Source organism: Dendrobates tinctorius, unplaced genomic scaffold (genome assembly GCF_039654945.1).
Source record: "Dendrobates tinctorius isolate UK_male_01 unplaced genomic scaffold, ASM3965494v1 ptg000060l, whole genome shotgun sequence".
NCBI classification, from domain to species: domain Eukaryota; kingdom Metazoa; phylum Chordata; class Amphibia; order Anura; family Dendrobatidae; genus Dendrobates; species Dendrobates tinctorius.
The window spans coordinates 64,951,665-64,972,543 of record NW_027361728.1 but is presented as its reverse complement, the minus strand read 5'-3'; the positions used below and the strand labels follow the sequence as shown (position 1 = coordinate 64,972,543).

Sequence of the window (20,879 nt, the reverse complement as noted above, 5' to 3'; positions counted from 1 at the left end):
AATATTTCAGTTTTTCTTTTTTTGTAAATTGGCAAAAATTTCTACATTTTTTTTTCAGTCAAGATGGAGTGCAGAGTGTACATTAATGAGAAAAAAACTTTTTTGAATTTATCAAATGGCTGCAATGAAACAAAGAGTGAAAAATTTAAAGGGGTCTGAATACTTTCCATACCCACTGTATGTTGCCAGAACCTGTGGTTATCTGCCTTTGCTTTCATTGACTATGGTTCTGCAGCCAACTTCATTGATCCAGGACTGGGACTGATTCTTAAAGAAGTTGTCCACTACTAGGAAAACCCCTTCTCAAACCTCACATTTGGCCACGATAAAATTAAAAAAAAAGCAATACTCGCCTTCTGTGCCGTTTCAGCAGTATCGGCACTCGCATTCCTGGGGATCTTGTGCGGTTGTTATGACATATGAGCTTGGCGTCCAATCAACACTGGCGTCACTGTACCTGCCTTCGGACAAATTACAGTAAATATCAATAGGAAGTCAGGGCTTCGGCTGCTCTCTCACTCCGTTATTCGATTTGTCAGAAGGGTTAGTGATGCTGGCACTGATTGGGAGCCGGTCTCAAGTGTCATAACAAGCACACGAGGGCCCCGGGAACACAAATGCTGACATTGCTGCAATGATGTAGGCGCCGGAAGGCCCAAACATTTAGATCAAGAAGAGGTTATTCGAGTAGTGGCTTAATTTCACAGAAATGCTGCAGAAAATCTGCAACATCAAAAACTCAAATACTCACGGGAATAATAGCCCAAGTCTAATTATTGGGAATTCAGTGATGGTTTTTACCAATCAAATGCACAACTGCACACATGAAGGGGAAAAGACACATGGAAGGTCAATACTTTCTTAGGCACTACACTATTTATTCTATGGTTGTGATTAGTCCTACAGATTTTAACCATTGTGTTTGGATGGTTCAAATCCGGAGAACACCAGCGGCAAAACAGTGACGAGACATGTTGAATATTTAAAAATCTGCAGAGGATAAATCTAATTGCGTGTAAATGGGTAATAAGGAGTGCAGAAGTTGGTGTTGCACATGGGAACTGGTTTCTGATATTGCCTAATCGTCCCTCCAACATATAAGAGAATACCAGAACTATAAATAGTAGGGGGCGCTTTTACAAATTTTGCATTGAAGTCATAAGAACTTTATTTTTCAGCTCTCAGAGTAGGAAGGTAGCAACAGTTGGTACATATAACTTGCTGAAAAGCCAGACTTGCGCTCACCTGGAAGAGGCACAAGAAATCAGTACAGAAATACTAAGACAATAAGAGCAATCATTTCAAAGGTATTCAACATTTTACTATAAATTATATTGGGCCAAATGTACCAATAAATCAAATACTGCAGAAATTCACTGATACAGTGGCCTGTACTAGCTAAAATGTGCAATTATTATTAAAGTCGTTAGAACCTGCCGATTTAGCCAGGAACAGACGACTGACTATCTGATGTGTACAGGACCCTCTGACAGATGATGCTGGCGGAGATCAGAATTTCTCCCAGAAAAAAAGTTTCTGCCAGATCTGTCTAGTAGTGGCTTAATACGCAATCTTCAATCCTGGCAGCCGATCTAAATATTCAAGTGGATGGGGAATTCAAGAGTGATAGCGGTCTTGTTACACAATCTACACAAAAGGATTCGCTTGCTTTGGGAACCTTCATTTTCTGGATATTTAACCACTAACACATGGTCAGAGAGGTCCTAGATATAGGACCCCCATAGTAACCTTGTCACTGGTTGGCCTGTCTCCTGGAAAACAGTTATGCAATGTAACACAATGTATGCCATGACCTAGATTAAATAGGCAGCGCATACATAACCTACTGACACTTAGAGACAATAAGGTGATATTGAGGATAATAAGCAAAATGTAACCCTACAGAGAAATATGCAGCCATAACAGTGATGCGATTCCACCCTTGAATGAACAGATCATGGTTCTATAGTACATGGCAGGAATAGGACGTGTGCTGCTATGTGTGGATGTCCTACTGTAGCCATCCAGTCCTGTGCTACCGGGCCTCAGACAGAAACAAGGCCGGCATGACAAATATTCAGCTCTTCCATTTCTCCCGGTACTTAGCCATCAAACTAACAAATTGCTTCAGATGCTGAATAAAACGAATATTGAGAATTTTATCGGTCAGTGTGTTCTGCTGACTCTCTTCTTTCCAGAGACCTTTTTGTGCCTTCTGTGCCTTGATTTCAGCTTGCAGTAGTCTTTTATAAAATGCCAGGTGCTGTCCTGGCCCCGGATGTACACCCCGAATATGAGCTGTTCTTCCTAGTCCTTCCATTAACAGCACCACGTTCAGACAGTCATTGAAGAAACCTCCCTGGAAAGAGAATATTATTATTTGAGATCAAGCTTTACAATTGAACATATCACTGGTGCCCCAGCAGATTGCTGCATTCAGCAAACACTTATATTTTGGCAATGGAGTGACATTGAATAAATTGGCACCAAAATAATGTTCTCTCCATGAGTCATTGTGGTGATCTACATGGAGACCAAAAGACTGCATCCTGTCCTAAAAGAAGGTAAATGATTTCCTGTAGGGTCAGGTGATCGGTGGACATGGACAGGACGTCATTCCTACTGGAATTGATGAAGAGGTTATGCCCCCAAAGCAATACTTCTAAAATACCTTCTTACAGTCAGACATATTAAAGCTTGTCTTGTATTTGTACATAAAATTTTAGATCTCCTTACAATAATTAACAGCATAAAGCAGTGTTCATACGTGATGTAAATGCTGCAGTTCTTTTCTTTCTTCCACGCTTTCCGCAGGCATCCGCATCATTATAAGCAATAACTATCTTTTCTGGTTAGAGCATTTTTTTATAGTACAGAGAAGCTTAGATTCTTCACTCAGAAATATAATTTTTAAATGCTTTTTTTAATCAAAGAATAGAAACCCCATAAAAGTCTGCAGAAATAAAATGCACAAAAAAAGTTCAAGTAAAGTGGATGTGAATTCATGAACACTCATGCCCACTGTCAGACAGTTAAATGCAACATTTACGCTACATATGAATGCGGCCTAAGGTTATCATCACATTTCCATTTGCACATTCCACTTATTCCATTTAGAGAGACAGACAAATGGATCCACTGCAAAAGGCTAGGTTCACATTAGCGTTTGTGCATGCAGACTAAACGCTGCGCACACAAACGTATGTCAAAACGCATGTTTACGCCGCTTTTTTATGCGCATCATCTTATGCATGATGGCAAAAAACGCTGCGTTTGCATGTGTTTTTGCATGCGTTTGCATTTTTTCAGCGCATGTGTTCGGAAAATTTCCTTGACACAAGCCACACCCAATGGGTGTGTCTCCTTTCCCGGACATGATTATGTGAAAAACGCATGCGTTTCGAACGCATGGATATGCATGTCCTTGCGTACGCATGCGTTCCTATAGACAATAATGAGTTTATTTGATTCACTCATCCGCATGTGCATGAATGCGTGTATTTGGCGGATTTTTGCCGCTTCCAAAAATCCAATACGATGCGTTCGCCGGACCCCGCCGCGCACCAAAAAACATTGCATGCGCACGCAGACGCATGCGAACTGATGCATGTCCCTGCGTACACCATGTTAAAGATAGGGAAACATGACGCATACGGATTGCTGCGGATGAAGCGCTGCGCAAACAGACTCATGTGAAACCAGCCTAACTGATGAAGATTAGGGACCTCTATTATTATGGGGGCTGTCAGGGTCTCATTAGGTGTCTGTTTTTAGAACTGCAAACTAGTTCCGCCAGTGCATTTTTTCTTCTGCTCTAAAAGCGAACAATATGAACCCCAGACCTCATAATAGTTAATAGAGTCTCTTTGCTTTCACTTGCATCAGATGTGCAATCCAAAGTTTTACAGAATGTGCAAATGGAAACGTGAAGGTGACCTTAAAGGGAAAGTGTCAGTAGCATCAATCCTCCTAAGCCATCTATACAGTATGTAGGTCATAGCAAGTTGAAGGTTGAAAGAAAAGATAACTTGATATCTGCGATCTGATGTCTACTCCACATTTTATTATTATGTAAATGAGCTGTTCCAGGCTATGGGCCAGACACTGATCTCCCCGAAAATCTGCCTCCAGAGAGGAATTTAAATTAAACACCTTGTTACCAGCGTAAGACATGTAGATCATGAGAGCAGCCTTCCAGTCATTACATATCTCACATTGGCAACACCCCTTTCATTCACAATACATAAATCTCTCATGCAAATTAGTGTCCGGCCCATAAATCTTAACAGCTCATTTACATAGAAGAAAAAGGTTGGATTTCTCTGGAATAAGACATCAGGTCTCAGATATCAAGGCATTTTTTATTCAGCTTCCTATGACCTACATGCCCATATAGATGGTTTAGGAGGATTGACCCTACTAATAGATTGCCTTTAAGGTATGGGCACACAACGTCCTACACAACGGCGAATCTGCATTATTTTTGAAGCAGTGGATGCTCCCGGAACACGCTGGCAGTCTTTTTTCCCGAAACATCTTCTTTGACATCTATTGCAACATTTTTACAGTGGCTTCGCCGCTTTTTTTTTTTTTTAATTTCAAGGATTAGATAGTAGTGGTTTCCAGGCAAAAAGCCAACTGAAGAATGGGCTCCTCACTTGTTTTAACCTGTTCACAGCTTTGGAGACTTGACGTTGTTAACCCCTTCAACCATGGGCCATTTTCCATTTTTTAGTTTTCGCTCCCCTTCTTCCCAGAGCCATAACTTTTTTTATTTTTCTGTCAAAATGGCCACGTGAGGGCTTGTTTTTGCGGGACAAGTTGTGCTTTTGAACAACACCATTTTACCATATAATGTACTGGAAAACGGGAAAACATTCCAAGTGCGGTGAAACTGCAAAAAAACATCTTCGTTACTTACCGGTAACAGGTTTTTACAGAGCCCATGACAGCATCAGCTGAGAGGGTATCCGCCCATCAAGGACAGGAAACCTACTGAATAAAAGGGCGGTACCTCTCCTCCACATTTGGGTTTCAGAGCATGAGGACCTCCAGACAGTTAGTACCATAGCCATCACCAAAAACATTGTTTCTTAACACACCCTTAAAAGTGCACACCATTAGTGATAAAACGCGGAGGGAATATTAAGGCTCCATCACACACAGCGATCGCTGATTTTGCGACGCGCCAGCGAGATTGCGGTGTGTGACGGGGACCAGCAACCGGCCCCCTGCCGGGTATCGTTGATCGCGCTCCATCGTCCTGGGCCGTTTTTTGATCGCTGGTCTCCCGCTGGGCAGCGCGCATCACTGCGTGTGGCAGCGAGAGACCAGCGATCAGCGACGCTGGTTTCTAATGTAAACACCGGGTATCTAAGAGCCACGCGGCTCTTAGATACCCGATGTTTACATTGGAAACCAGCTTGCTCGCTGGTCCTGATCGCTGGAGGGGCTATGTGACAGCTCACCAGCGATCAGCCTAACGATGTCCCAGCGATCCCATCCATGTCGGATCATTGGTGGGATTGCTGGGACATCGTTATGTGTAACGGGGCCTTAAGGGTGCTGTCAAGGGCTCTGTAAAATCCCCCTTCTCCCATGACAGCCCCACCTCAGAGATTTATATAGATCAAAGGACCTTGGGAAGGGATCACCGCTTGCAGCAACTTTCCCCAAAAGGACAGGTCAGAGGAAGACAGTTTAAGACGGTAGTGTTTATAGAAGATTGAAGGGGAAGACCATGTTGACGCTTTACATATTCTGTTGATTGACACCTCTGCCTTCTCAGCCCAGGAGGTCGCCATGGCCCTGGTGGAATGGGCCTTCTGGTTCTCAGGTACTAGTACATTACTAAGGACGGCGTCACACTAGAGAGAAATACGGACGAGTGAGAGGCGTTAAAAAAACGCATTGCACACGGACCAATGATTCTCTATGGGGTAGCTCCCATCAGCCGTATTTTTCTCGCATATTTTTTACAGGCCGAGCCAATCGCAGCATACTGCGATTGTCAGCGTAGTACGCCAATGCAAATATGTTTGTGTTTGAAAACCTGTCATTGGGTTCCATTATATGTCCATTTTGCAAGCCTGCGAGAAATTCTCGGCATACGCATGCTTACATGAGAAAAATACGCGGCCACACCCTAACAACGGATGACATACGGATCACTATTTAGGGACCATTTATGCGTATTATGGCCGTACAAAACGGTCTGTATTTTTCTACGTTGTGTGTGACGCCGGCCTAAAAGTTGTATGTTAGGCTAATGGCATCCCTAATCCCCCTAGCTATAGTACCCCTTATAACCCTAAGGGTATGTGCGCACGTTGCAGATTTGCTGTTGTAAAATTCTGCGCTGATTCTTCCTCTCTTGCCAGAAAATGCAGTTGAAAATCTGCGAAATTTTGATGCGGTAACGGTTTTTCATGTGGTTTTCTCTGCTGATGATATGCCTGCGGATTTGCAAGCTAAATAAAGACATATTTAATAAAAAAAAAAGAATTGTGATGTAATTTCCTTGTCCAACCTCTTCTTTTACGTTCTCCATTGAAGACCATAATATCATTACATACCATGTTTAACTATAACGTTTACACACAAAACAAATATAAGTGAATTAATATAATATACACACACACACACGCACACCTATGTGTATATTACATATACTGTACATACACACGTGTGTGTATGTATATGTAATACCAAGCCCAAGGTTTAGTAATGAACAGGTGTCAGCCAGATACACTCATTAATAAAATGGTACATAAAGAGTTAAATGACACACACACACAAAATCTGCATGAAATTTCAAAAAAAAAGTTTTTAAAAAAATTGCTCCCGCATAATTTTCTTAACCAGCAGAGGGAAAACAGAGGACTGATGTTAATATTCTGGGAAGGAGCCAATACCCAGCCTATTAAAGGTACCCAGCCTATTGATATCAGCTCACAGCTGTTTGCTTAGCCTTAACTGGCTAGTTTACTGGGGACCCAAAGAAAAAAATTGACAAGGGGTCCCCCTATAAAATCGAACCAGCAAAGGCTAGGCAGACAGCTGCAGGCTGATATTAAAAGCCTGGGAAGAGACCATGTATATTGGCACCCCCCCAGGCTAAAAACATCAGCTCGCAGCTATTCCAGAAATGGCACATCTTACAGATGCACCAATTCTGGCACTTAGCCTCGCTCTTCCCACTTGCCCTGTAGCGGAGGCAAGTGGGGTAATATTTGTGGGGTTGATGTCTCCTTTGTATTATCCGTTGACATCAAGCCCATGGATTAATAATGGAGAAGAGTGAATAATAATCCTATCCATTACTAATCCTAAATAATGACTAATACTGTCCCATCATCGGCTCTTGCTGTCACTGTTATATGTGACAGCAGACATAGCCAGATGGGAGTAGTAGTTCCATCAGACAAAGCCTGGCTACACACAGACACCCGCACACAGAGACAGACACGCACATATTCTCTGCGTAAGCTAGCCTGAAAACCCAAGGAATCTGTAGTGCAACCATCGCATACGGTCCCTCTCTTGGGTTCAAAGAGCGAAAGGTCCTTGTTCTCCTGTTTTTTTGTTGTCAAACAGGTCTATTTCTGGCTGTCCCCATCGATCCACAATCTGCTGAAAAACTAGCGGACCTAATTCCCATTCCCCCTGCTTTAGGGTGTTCCAGCTGAGAAAATCTGCTTCTTCATTCTCCTTCCCTTTTATATGCAGTGCGGTTAGTCTCAATTGATGTTCTTCCATGATCTGGAGGATTGGCTGTGATAGCCGCATCAGGGCCTGGGATCTCGTGCCCCCCCCCCCCTTATGGTTGATATAGGAAACCATGGTTCGGTTGTCTGACATTACCCAAATGTGGTGTCCTTCTAGATGGGGAAGGAATTCTACTACTGCTCTTTTTACCGCCAGTTGCTCTTTCACGTTTGAGGAATGGCCGACTTCTGCCTCTGACCAGACATCATGGACTATGCAATCCCTGAGATGTGCTCCCCATCCTTCTGCACTCGCATCCGTCACGATCATGTCTGATACCTAGTAGGACCACAGAATTTCCTGTGACAGATTCCATGAGTCCAGCCACCAAGCCATGGAGTTGATTGCTCTTCGGGAAAGTATAACTTTCCCTTCTAGACGACCTCTGATTCTTCTTTCTCTTTCTAGGACATCCTGTTGTAAGGTCCCGGAGTGAATCTGGGTCCACTGGACCGCCGGAATACAGGAAGTCATTGTTCCTAGTAGAGACATAGCCATTCCTCAGAGATGTGACCGGGTTGGTAATTGCTGCTGACACAAGACCTACCTCCAACCCTGTATTCTTTTCCTTTGGTAGAAGACAGGCTTGTCCCTCCGAATCTAAAATAAGTCCTAAGAATGGCTGAATCTTTAGGGGCTGCAGTCTCCATTTCTCCATATTTATCATCCATCCTAGCCGAGTCAGAGTGGTCTGGATGTGCCTCAGCTGACGACTTCCTCCGACCTGCCAATTCATTCTGTTCTTGGAAATGCTCAGTCACCTCCAGGATTATCTTGGTGAAAAATCTTGGAGCCATGGACAGACCGAATGGTAGAGTCCTGTATTGCAATATCTGAGCTGTCTGTCTATATATACTGCTACTCTCAGGTACTGTTGGTCTCTCTGATGGATGGGGAGTTTGAGGTCCTTCAGATCTAAGACACTCATATAGCAACCTGGGAACAAGATCTTTATTGCCGATTTTATTGACTCCATCTTGAACAGTCTGTAGACGAGAAACTTGTTGAGCCCTCGCAGGTTGATAATAGCCCTGAAAGGGTTTCCTTATCAGGAACAGGGGGAAATAAAACCTCTTCTCCTGCTGCTAAATCGGCACCTCCACAGGAACCGGTTTCTGCAGAAAGCCTAACACTTCTGCCTCTAGGGCCTGTTGTTCTTTCAGAGTCCTGGGGGACGAGATTTTAAAGCTATGTCTGGGAGTGGACCTGAACTCCAGTTTTAGTCCGGCTTTTATTATATTCAAGATACAGGTATTGGAGGAGATCTTCTCCCAGACAGGTTGGAAGTGGGCCAACCTTCCTCCCACCTGGGGAAGCCCATCAGTTAGAGGGCTTTCGGCTCGCTGCCGAGGGCCCCCCAAACGTGAAACCTCTGTTCCTAGATTTCTTCTCCTTCCAATTGCCTTGCTCCCTAAGGGGTTTGTTCCTATTATAAATCCTCGTACGAAATGTACTTTTGCATTGAGGAAGAGACACATTGGGAATGCCCTTCTTATCCGCTGCTTTATCCAGGATATCATCCAGAGCCTGGTCAAAAAAAAATATTTCCCTCCATATGGGACTGAGCATAGTCTGGCCTGGGACTGGACTGGGCATCCCCTGGCCAGCTTTGAGCCACAGAGCTCTGCGGGCAACATTTGATAGATTTGCTGACCTAGCTGCCAACCTGACGGAATCTGCCGAGGCGTCAGCCAGAAAGGCAGCTGCTCACTGCATCAGTGGAAGGTCTGACAAGATCTTCTCCCTAGGAGTTTTGTTTTTGAGTTGGACCTCAAGCTGCAGTATCCACACCATCATAGACCTGGCTGTGCAGGTTGCCGCAATTGCTGGTTTTAATGACCCTGCTGATGACTCCCATGTCTGTTTCAGGAAAACCTATAGCTTCTTGTCCAGGAGGTCCTTAAGAGCCCCTAGGTCTTCAAAGGGCAATGTAGATTTCTTCACTGACATGTCAATTTTAGGTATTTATTTCCATATGCAGTCCCAGGCGGCCTCGTTTTCCAGCACACTCATTGCCAGGCATGCTGGCATCAGACCAGCACCCCAGGCACGCGCACAGATCCGGAATAGAGTATCGGCGCACGTCGCTGGGGTGCTCCTGCAACACCAGTGCGCGCAGTCCTGGGACCTCTTGTTGGCCAGAGACTTTGCTCCAAGAGGTCTGTCTGCACGGCATCGTACCAACCTCCTGGCCGGTGTTACCTCACCCTCCGGAAGGCATCCCGTCCTAGAAACCCTCCAGATCCTGAGTAAGTCAAGTAACGCTCTATTTCAGGTTCTTACCAGGACAGGACACCAAAACTGATGCTGCCCTTTAATTCAGTAGGTTTCCTGTCCTTGATGGGCGGACACCCTCTCAGGTGGTGTTGTCATGGGAGAAGGAGAAAAAGTGCAATTTCACAATTCGCTTATTTTACCATGTTCACTAATTGCTAAAACTGACCTGTTGTTATGATTTTCATGGTCATTACGGGTTTGCAGATAGGTTTGCAGATAAGTGGTGAAAAAAAAATCCAAAAGGTTTTTTTTTTTTTTTTTTAAAACAAAAAGGCACCATTCTCCAAGACCCGTAGCATCTCCAGTTTTTGGGATCTGGGGCTGGGTGAAGACTTATTTTTTGCACGCCAAGCTGACACTTTTAGCAATACCATTTTGGGGTACAAACGACATTTTACCGCCTGTTACTGCATTTTATTGCAATGCTGCCGCAACCAAAAACATATAATTCTAGCTGTTTGGTTATGGGCATAGCGAGAAAAAAAAAATCAATCAGAGACTGGATGTTTCTGAACACAGCGATACCAAATATGTATGTTTGTATTGTTTTATTTTGAGTGGTGCAAAAGGGCGCTGATTTGAAATTTACATTTTTTTTTGTTTACTTGTTTCAATAGTCACCTTTAGGAGACTTGATGCTGCAGCCCAGGATCTGTTAGGGCATATGTCAGCTAAAAAGATGCGGGCCTATATCAAAGGGGAAGACATGTCATATGACATACCGTATATACTCGCGTATAAGCCGACCCCCCCTAATTTTGCCACAAAAAACTGGGAAAACTTATTGACTTGTGTATAATCCGAGGGTGGTGCTGCACAAGGGTTAATGGTGGTCCAAAAAGATGCTCCATAGATAAATACCCCCATAAAATGCTGCAAAAGGGTTAATGGTGGCCCAACAAGATGCTCGAAGGATAAATACCCCCATATATTGCTGCACAAGGGTTAATGTTGTCCCAAGTAGATGCTCCATACATTAATACCCCCATATGCTGCACAAGGGTTAATGGTGGCCCAAGTAGAAGCTCCATACATAAATACCCTCCCCCATGCTGCACAAGGGTTAATGTTGTCCCAAGTAGATGCTCCATACATAAATACCCCCATATGCTGCACAAGGGTTAATGGTGGCCCAAGTAGAAGCTCCATACATAAATACCCTCCCCCATGCTGCACAAGGGTTAATGGTGGCCCAAGTAGAAGCTCCATACATAAATACCCTCCCCATGCTGCACAAGGGTTAATAGTGGTCCAAGTAGAAGCTCAGTACATAAAATACCCCCCCATATGCTGCACAAAGGTTAATAGTGGCCCAAGTAGATGCTCCATGTATAAACACCACCCATATGCTGCACAAGGGTTAATAGTGGCCCAAGTAGATGCTCCATGTATAAACACCACCCATATGCTGCACAAGGGTTAATAGTGGCCCAAGCAGATGCTCCATATATAAACACCCCCCATGTGCTGCACAAGGGTTAATAGTGGCCCAAGTAGATGTTCCATATATAAACAACCACCCATATGCTGCACAAGGGTTAATAGTGGCCCAAGTAGATGCTCCATATATAAACACCACCCATATGCTGCTGCCGCAAAAAAAAACCTATACTCACCTCTCCGTCGCTGGGGGCCAGGCGCCGGTGTAGCCGCTGGCTCAGGCCCCCGAGACTGGCTATATTTACCGTTCCCATCGCTGTTTCCCGGGTCCTGTGCAGTGACGTTAGCAGAGGGAGCGCACTGACGTCACGGCGCCCTCCGCTAATGTCACAGCCAGAGGACCCGGAGAGACAGCGATGGAACGAGGAGCGGTAAGTATTGCTCAGCTCCCAGTCCTCCTCACCGCCCTCCTGGCGCCCTGTCTCTTCAGTCCCTGCTTCCAGCATGATGTCGGCGTCCCAGCTGTTCCTGCATTCAGCGGTCGCATTGTACCGCTCATTAAATATGCGCATATTCATGAGTTTAATGAGCAGTACCACGTGACCGCTGAATGCAGGAACAGCTGGGACACTGAGATCATGGGGGGGAAGCAGGGGGGCTGCAGGGACCGTGCCAGGAGGGTGAGTATGGTCTCTGACACCCCCCCCACTCCCCCTTCCCCGCCGACCCCCGTATATGACTCTTGTATAAGCCGAGAGGGGGACTTTCAGCCCCCAAAAATGGGCTGAAAATCTCGGTTTATACACGAGTATATACGGTACATATGCGTCATATGTCGTGAAGGGATTAAAATAAAGTCACAAAACTTATGCACAGTAAATCATTTTGACATTGCTGTGCACATGTTCATTATTTTTGGTAATTTTTTTTTTTTTTAGTGCTTTTGCAAGGGAGTTCCAGGAAAAATCTGTCTGAAAAACCTCAATGGAAAAGACAAACAGAATGTGCAAATGGAAATGTGTACTCTGTACATCACAGAACAAGTTGCATTCGTTCTATCCATACAACATAGAAATGACATTCTTCCAATGCCGCAGATGAGACACCTGAAAAGGAACCTAAATGAGAGAAAAATCAGGATAAATAGGTTTATGTCATATTATGGTTTCTATTACTTAGATAATTCGTACAAGACCCAGCCACAACTCATCTTCAGTTCTCTCACTGAGGGAAGACGGTTGTTAGCCAAAATATTGCGATACATGACCCCATCCATCCTCCCTTCAATACGATGCAGTCATCCTATCCCCTTTGCAGAAAAGCACCCTCAGAGTATTGTTTCCTCCACTATCCTTCACGGTTGGGACAGTGTTCTTGGGGTTATACTCATCCTTCTTCTTCCTCCTAAACCCTGTGAGTGGAGCTTATACCAAAAAGTTCAATTTTGGTTTCATCTGACCACATGACCTTCTCCGATGCCTCTTCTAGATCATCCTGATTGCCAATGGCGAACTTCAAACAGGCCTGGACATGTGCTGGTAATGTTTGAGATGGTGGTACCAACTCTCTTCAGGTCATTGACCAGGTCTTCCCGTGTAGTTCTGGGCTGATTCCGACTCTCTCTCAAGATCACCTTTACCCCACGACGCAAGATCTTGCACGGAGCCCCAGACCAAGAAAGACTGACAGTCATCTTGTGTTTCATCCATTTTCTAATAATTGCGCCAACAATTGTTACCTTCTCACCAAACTGCTTTCCTATTGTTCTGTAGCCCATCCTAGCCCTGTGCAGGTCTGCAATTTTGTCCCTGGTGTCCTTAGACAGCTCTATGGTCTTGCCCATGGTGAAGAGGTTGGTGTAGGATTGATTGTGTGGATAGGTGTCTTCTATACAGGTAACAAGTTCAAACAGGTGCAATTACTACAGGTAATGAGTGCAGAGAAGGAGGGCTTCTTAAAGAAAAAGTAACATGCAATCATGCGATGTAATTTTCTGTTTTTTTATTTTTAGATTCTGTCTGTCACAGTTGAAGTGAACCTACAATAAAAATTACACATCTCTCCATTCTTTGCAGGTGACACTTATCTAAGTATATAAATAACTCATTACAATCTGAAAAATTCTAGATGTACTAAAAACCACTTATATGGTTGTGAATTTCTAGAAAGAGTATTTTTACACTGGTCTCACAGCTAACATGTCAGCACCTGGATACAATCACCACTGAACCTCCCAGTGTAGACCTGGCCACACAGTTTTAGCAGTACTCACTATATACTCAATGTGAGCGGCCTATAATTACAGGAGAATCCACAAGGACTGATCGCCATCTCTTGCTTCTTTATGGTATTACTTGGCATTGTTCATCTAGGGCTTGACTCACATGGGGTGGTCACAGAAACAGCATATACTTTGACTGCTCAGAGGTAAACCCACAATCTATATTACCCATCGAGAAGACAGATGATAAATATCTGACTCCTTAGGGTGTGAGCACTGGGATCCTCACAAAAATAGGAGCCCAAAAATGCCTGTGTGCATGGAGCTCTATAAAATGTGTGACCACTACTCTATACACTACTATTAGTCTTTAGGCATACACGTGTGACCACAGCTCCCATAGACAGTGAGTAGAGAGATGCATTGTGCACCACCGTTTCATCCACAAGGAGACATGAGACCTCCCACGTAAATCAGGAGATTTATCCGCTATGCTATGGCTAGGTCATAAATGTATTTGTGAGATAACCCGTTGTAAGAAACAACAGTCCACGGAGATCATCCAAGGAGAACCATTAGGGTATGCACAGCCGGCATCTTTTGCAAGCATATTCCACCTGACACTTTCCTGAAAAAGTGCTAAGGCCGGGGTCACACTAGAGAGGAATACGGACGAGTGAGAGGCATTAAAAGCACGCATTACACACGGACCAATGATTCTCTATGGGGCAGCTCCCATCAGCCGTATATTTCTCGTCTGTATTCTACGGTCCGTGCCAATTGCAGCATGCTGCGATTGTCAGCGTACTACGCCCGTAGTACGCCAATGCAAGTCTATAGGTGCGCTAAAAATACGCATTACACACGGACCAGATGTGTGACTTGCGAGAAATACGCACCCGATGTCCTTTAGAAAAGCCGGCAATTCAGTGCGCGATACAGTAAAATCACACTGACAGACTTTATAACACAAACGAAAGAATAGATATAGACACACAGAATACACATACACATATATACATATATAGATGAGGGTTGATGTTTAAAATTAGGGAGGTGTAGGTGTTAATTTAAGGGGTTAATTCGTTGTTAAAAAATGTGTGAGCTCCCGCGGTAATTTGTCAATTCGGGAGCCCACACACTTTTTTACAACGAATTAACCCCTTAAATTAACACCTACACCTCCCTAATTTTAAACATCAACCCTCATCTAATTACTAATGAAAGACATACAAAAAAAACATGAAATTAAATGGTTTACTGTATGTAAACCATGTGTCATTTCATGTTGGGTTGGGGAATGATTTGACAAAAGCTGGCAATTGAATTAGCGGCTATTCTGCTATGAAGAACTCTGTGAAATAAATATATATATATATATATATATATATATGTGTCTCAATGACATGTGTATATATATATATATATATATATATATATATATATATATATATTTTATGTGTCTATATCTGTTCTTTATTTTGTGTTATAAAACCTGTCATAGGGCTCCATTATATGTCCATTTTGCAAGTCGGCGAGAAAATCTCAGCATACGGATGGCATACGGATTACATACGGAGCTTACATGCGCAAAATACGCGACCACACCTTGCTTACGGATGACATACGGAGCACTATTTAGGGGTCATTCATCCGTATTACGCCTGTAAAATACGGATCGTATTTTGCGTCGGTTAGTTTGATCCCGGCCTAAAAAACAAAAACCTATGCACAGCAACATTGAAACTGGATGTGCATATTTCACATCTTTTGTAACTTCTTTCACAAGGCATAACTATTTCTTTTTTTTTACTTTTACATATAAAACTAGTCGGCTGCCACAAAACAGCTATAAAGGCAACAAAAAAGCACCAGGTAAAACATTACCGCCAGTGGCACGAAAGTGTTGTGTGGATATACACTCACTGGCCACTTTATTAGGTACACCTGTCCAACTGTGTGTTAAGACTCAATTTCTAATCAGCCAATCACATGGCGGCAACTCAGTGCATTTAGGCATGTAGACATGGTCAAGACAATCTCCTGCAGTTCAAACCGAGCATCAGTATGGGGAAGAAAGGTGATTTGAGTGCCTTTGAACGTGGCATGATTGTTGGTGCCAGAAGGGCTGGTCTGAGAATTTCAGAAACTGCTGATCTACTGGGATTTTCACGCACAACCATCTCTAGGGTTTACAGAGAATGGTCCGAAAAAGAAAAAAAATCCAGTGAGCGGCAGTTCTGTGGCCGGAAATGCCATGTTGATGCCAGAGGTCAGAGGAGAATGGGCAGACTGGTTCGAGCTGATAGAAAGGCAACAGTGACTCAAATTGCCACCCGTTACAACCAAGGTAGGCAGAAGAGCATCTCTGAACGCACAGTGCGTCGAACTTTGAGGCAGATGGGCTACAGCAGCAGAAGACCACACTGGGTACCACTCCTCTCAGCTAAGAACAGGAAACTGAGGCTACAATTTGCACAAGCTCATCGAAATTGGACAGTAGAAGATTGGAAAAACGTTGCCTGGTCTGAGGAGTCTCGATTTCTGCTGCGACATTCGGATGGTAGGGTCAGAATTTGGCGTAAACAACATGAAAGCATGGATCCATCCTGCATTGTATCAAGGGTTCAGGCTGGTGGTGGTGGTGTCATGGTGTGGGGAATTTTTTCTGGGCACTCTTTGGGCCCCTTGGTACCAATTGAGCATCGTTGCAACGCCACAGCCTACCTGAGTATTGTTGCTGACCATGTCCATCCCTTTATGACCACAATGTACCCAACATCTGATGGCTACTTTCAGCAGGATAATGCGCCATGTCATAAAGCTCGAATCATCTCAGATTGGTTTCTTGAACATGACAATGAGTTTACTGTACTCAAATGGCCTCCTCAGTCACCAGATCTCAATCCAATAGAGCATCTTTGGGATGTGGTGGAACGGGAGATTCGCATCAGGGATGTGCAGCCGACAAATCTGCGCCAACTGTGTGATGCCATCATGTCAATATGGTCCAAAATCTCTGAGGAATGCTTCCAGCACCTTGTTGAATCTCTGCCACGAAGAATTGAGGCAGTTCTGAAGGCAAAAGGGGGTCCAACCCCTTACTAGCATGGTGTACCTAATAAAGTGGCCAGTGAGTGTACACTTCGTGAATGTGCACACTGAATTTTTGGGGAAGTTTTTTAGAACAGAAATGGAGCGGACATGGAACGGAAAGGGTATGTGCATGCAATGTGTTTTTCAGGCGGATTGTGCTTGGAACCTACATGAAAAAGTACTATACAAAAACGGCTAAAAAAAGCGAGTAATAAGATGCTGAAGAGACCGGAGCCGCATGGAATGGGGAGAGGAGAGTATATGAGGAGGGGCCCCGACTCACATGCCCCATAGTGTGCCGGTGTCCCTGACGGTGAGTGGGTCCCCCCGTTCGTCCAGGTCCCCAGCACTTGCCTGGGTGCGCCGGCTGGTGATGCCGGCCCTGCTCCTGTGTGTATACACAGTTTTTTTCACTAGTTCTTGAAACAGAAAGGCTATGTGCATACAGAGTTTTTGGAGCAGAAACGGAGCATACATTTTCCAAACCCTCCTCAGATTTCAAAACTCCTTAAAAAATTTTTTTTCCAAATCACTTTCTGCTCTAAAAATTCAGCAGAAAGACTCAGTGTGCACGTACGCAAACGCTACAAAACTCAAGAAGTGTTCAAAAACCATGAGTTTTGATTGAAGCTTGAGGTTTCTGTTTTAAAAACACCGTGACCTAATAAAACACTCAGTTTGGATATGTTCACACTAAGGTTTTCCAGGAGGTTTGGAGCAGAAACTCTCCAAAATCCTCCTCAACTCTTCCAAATCCACTGTACTGTTCATATGAAGACTTTTTGGAGCTATAAGAATTTTTTAAGAGGCTGTGAAGAACTTCTGGGAAATAAAGGAAAATGCATATCACTTCTTTGAAGCTGATCCTGAAAGTGAACCTCTTCAAACTAGGCTCTGTACAAAAGGTGGAAAAAAATTATACAAACTCTTCCAAAACTTCTTCTGAACAGCTTCAGGGAAAGGAAACTTCCTCCAAAAAACACCTAAAGAATGAGTTTCCTGAAGGGGCTTCAGCTTGAAAACTCGGTTTTGAACTTCCGACAAAAATCACGGGAACATAGCCTAACTATGGTATCACAAAGGCTTTTTTTCCCCAAATAATGTATTTTTTTTTACTACTATCTCCTCAACAAAAATTTCCTGTTTAGTAAAATAAAATATATCGGTGACACTATAATTGTACTAAGAAGCAAAACTGTAGCAAAAAAAAAAAAAAGCACATGTGAAGCAATGCAGAGCCTGCCATTTTCAGTGGTTTCTTACATCTGCTCTGTATAATCTCAGTAAGCCTGCTGTAAATAAAGTAGGATGTGTTTCCACCTAAAGCTGTGAAAAATCCTTGAATAGGCCATATACTATAAAGGGCCAGACAGAGTCACTTTACGACCTCTGTGCTGGCGGTGTCCATCTTTTTAGGTGGGTAGTAGGGATGAGCGAGCGTGCTGGGATAACGTGTTATCCGAGTATCTTGGGCATGCTCGGATAATATTTTCGAGACCCTGAAGCTGTTTTTGGTCGGCAGACAGCCGCAACGCATGTGGGCATTGCCTAACAAAGAGACAATCCCTGTACGTGTTGCGGATGTTTTCCGCCGCAAAACATGCAGCCGCAGGGTCTAGAAAATATTACCCGAGCACACCCAAGATACTTGGATAACACCAGAGCATGCTCGGATCCGAGCACGTTCGCTCATTACTAGTGGATACTAAAGCGAGGTCTACCACACTTTTGTGTCTGCCTGAAAAAGCCAGATACAGGTGGAACAGAGGTCAAACAGACCACAAAGAGACTCCATCTGCTTTAACCTAGTGAAAGGCTCCGTCAAGGGTACAGTTGAGTCCCACCTATTTTTTAGGGCTGCAGATGTGTGTCAAAAATGTAATGTGAACATAGCTTTATTAAGTCTATTGCAATGGTCTCTTAAAGGGGAAGCCCATTACTTAGATACTGATGACCTAGGGTTGAAATGAATATTAATCTACAGTTCTCAGGTTGTGGACGCCTCAGTGATCTAATATTAATGACATCCTAAGGTTGAAGACAATCCTTTTAAACTCTCTTCATTGATTCAAAAGACTACTGTTAAAGGCATACCAGATCTGCGCAATATTTTGGCATTACTTGTAGTGTGGAGACCCTTACCCTGTTGATGAAGACAAAGCAGTCCAGCATTGAGTCTTCTCTGTTCAGTAACTGAAACCACAGCACTTGCGAGGGTTGGAGATTATCCTGTAACCAGACCTTGCCATTCTGCGTCAGTTCCACTCCAGCCAGTCGGACCGGTAGGCTGCCCTGACTGTGCCCTGTGGAGATGTGAAGAATTCAGCCAACCGCGATGCTGCACTTACAACTATTTTACAAATACACACAACAAAGTAAAATTCCTGAAAGAAAAGTATGGTGAGCTAATCCTAACACAGTAATCAGAGGTTTATTTTATTGCAATGACACTAGGCGTATTATGAAATATGAAAAATTGTGAGAAAAGCCAGTAACACTAGGCTAAAAAATACACTCTTTATGGGGGTGTGCACCAAGTGGTGAGTGCTCGACACTTAAAGGGGGTCTGTGAGCCCTAAATAACACCATAAACTAAACACATGGCTCTCTAGGGGATAAAGCCCCTATAATAATCGCACCTTTAGTGATCCGAGAGCTGCCTCCTAGAGTTGAGCGACTTTAGTCGGATCGGGTTTCATGAAACAAAATTTGTTTCAGATGAAACTGGTCCGACTAGGGCAAAAAAAGTCGGAGTTTCGTCCGAAACCCGACCCCAATGCAAGTCAATGGAGAAAAAAAGTCGGCATTGAGCGGATGACATTCATCCATTCAATGCCGACTTTTATTCCCCATAAACTTGCATTGGGGTCGGGTTTCGGACGAAACTCCGACTTTTTTTGCACTAGTCGGACCAGTTTCATCTGAAACAAATTTTGTTTCATGAAACCTGATCCGACTAAAGTCGCTCAACTCTACTGCCTCCATTCTGCAGAAACTGAAAATTAACCAAATATGCTAATTAGCGTGACAGTACACAGTGGGTGTGGCCAAAAAACTCAGTACACAATTGCACCCATTGGATTTGCATATCCCTACTTCCTCTATGGCAGGGGTGGGCAATTAATTTTCCAGAGGGGCCACATGAGAGATCGTGGCTGTTGTGGAGGTCCGAACCAATAGGCTGAAACTAATTAAGCTCAATATTAATATCAACATATAATTATTCATATAATAATTAATATTAATTATCACTCAATACTGAGCAGAATTAAGTATGCCGACATTATCCTATATACCGTTTGAACCCGAATACAGCCTCTTCTATATATCGTATGAGGCCCACACAGCCTCCCCATGTCCAGCAAATGAGGCCCACACAGCCTCCCCATGTCCAGCAAATGAGGCCCACACAGCCTCCCCATGTCCAGCAAATGAGGCCCACACAGCCTCCCCATGTCCAGCAAATGAGGCCCACACAGCCTCCCCATGTCCAGCAAATGAGGCCCACACAGCCTCCCCATGTCCAGCAAATGAGGCCCACACAGCCTCCCCATGTCCAGCAAATGAGGCCCACACAGCCTCCCCATGTCCAGCAAATGAGGCCCACACAGCCTCCCCATGTCCAGCAAATGAGGCCCACACAGCCTCCCCATGTCCAGCAAATGAGGCCCACACAGCCTCCCCATGTCCAGCAAATGAGGCCCACACAGCCTCCCCATGTCCAGCAAATGAGGCCCACACAGCCTCCCCATGTCCAGCAAATGAGGCCCACACAGCCTCCCCATGTCCAGCAAATGAGGCCCACACAGCCTCCCCATGTCCAGCAAATGAGGCCCACACAGCCTCCCCATGTCCAGCAAATGAGGCCCACACAGCCTCCCCATGTCCAGCAAATGAGGCCCACACAGCCTCCCCATGTCCAGCAAATGAGGCCCACACAGCCTCCCCATGTCCAGCAAATGAGGCCCACACAGCCTCCCCATGTCCAGCAAATGAGGCCCACACAGCCTCCCCATGTCCAGCAAATGAGGCCCACACAGCCTCCCCATGTCCAGCAAATGAGGCCCACACAGCCTCCCCATGTCCAGCAAATGAGGCCCACACAGCCTCCCCATGTCCAGCAAATGAGGCCCACACA

At 44.3% G+C, this 20,879-nt stretch overlaps 1 protein-coding gene across 3 annotated transcripts in view; it reads right to left on the bottom strand.

Annotated features, from left to right (window-relative positions):
- Positions 1-1,143: 1,143 nt before the first annotated feature.
- CUNH3orf33 (chromosome unknown C3orf33 homolog) overlaps positions 1,144-20,879 on the bottom strand; it is a 44,397-nt gene continuing 24,661 nt past the window's right edge. For all 3 annotated transcript variants that reach the window (XM_073579017.1, XM_073579018.1, XM_073579016.1), the window contains 2 exons: positions 18,884-19,044; positions 1,144-2,359 (listed from right to left, as the gene is read on the bottom strand). In XM_073579017.1, coding sequence (XP_073435118.1) covers positions 2,078-2,359; positions 18,884-19,044 — 443 coding nt within the window. In that variant the 3' untranslated portion in view covers positions 1,144-2,077. The remainder of the gene's footprint in view (positions 2,360-18,883; positions 19,045-20,879) is intronic.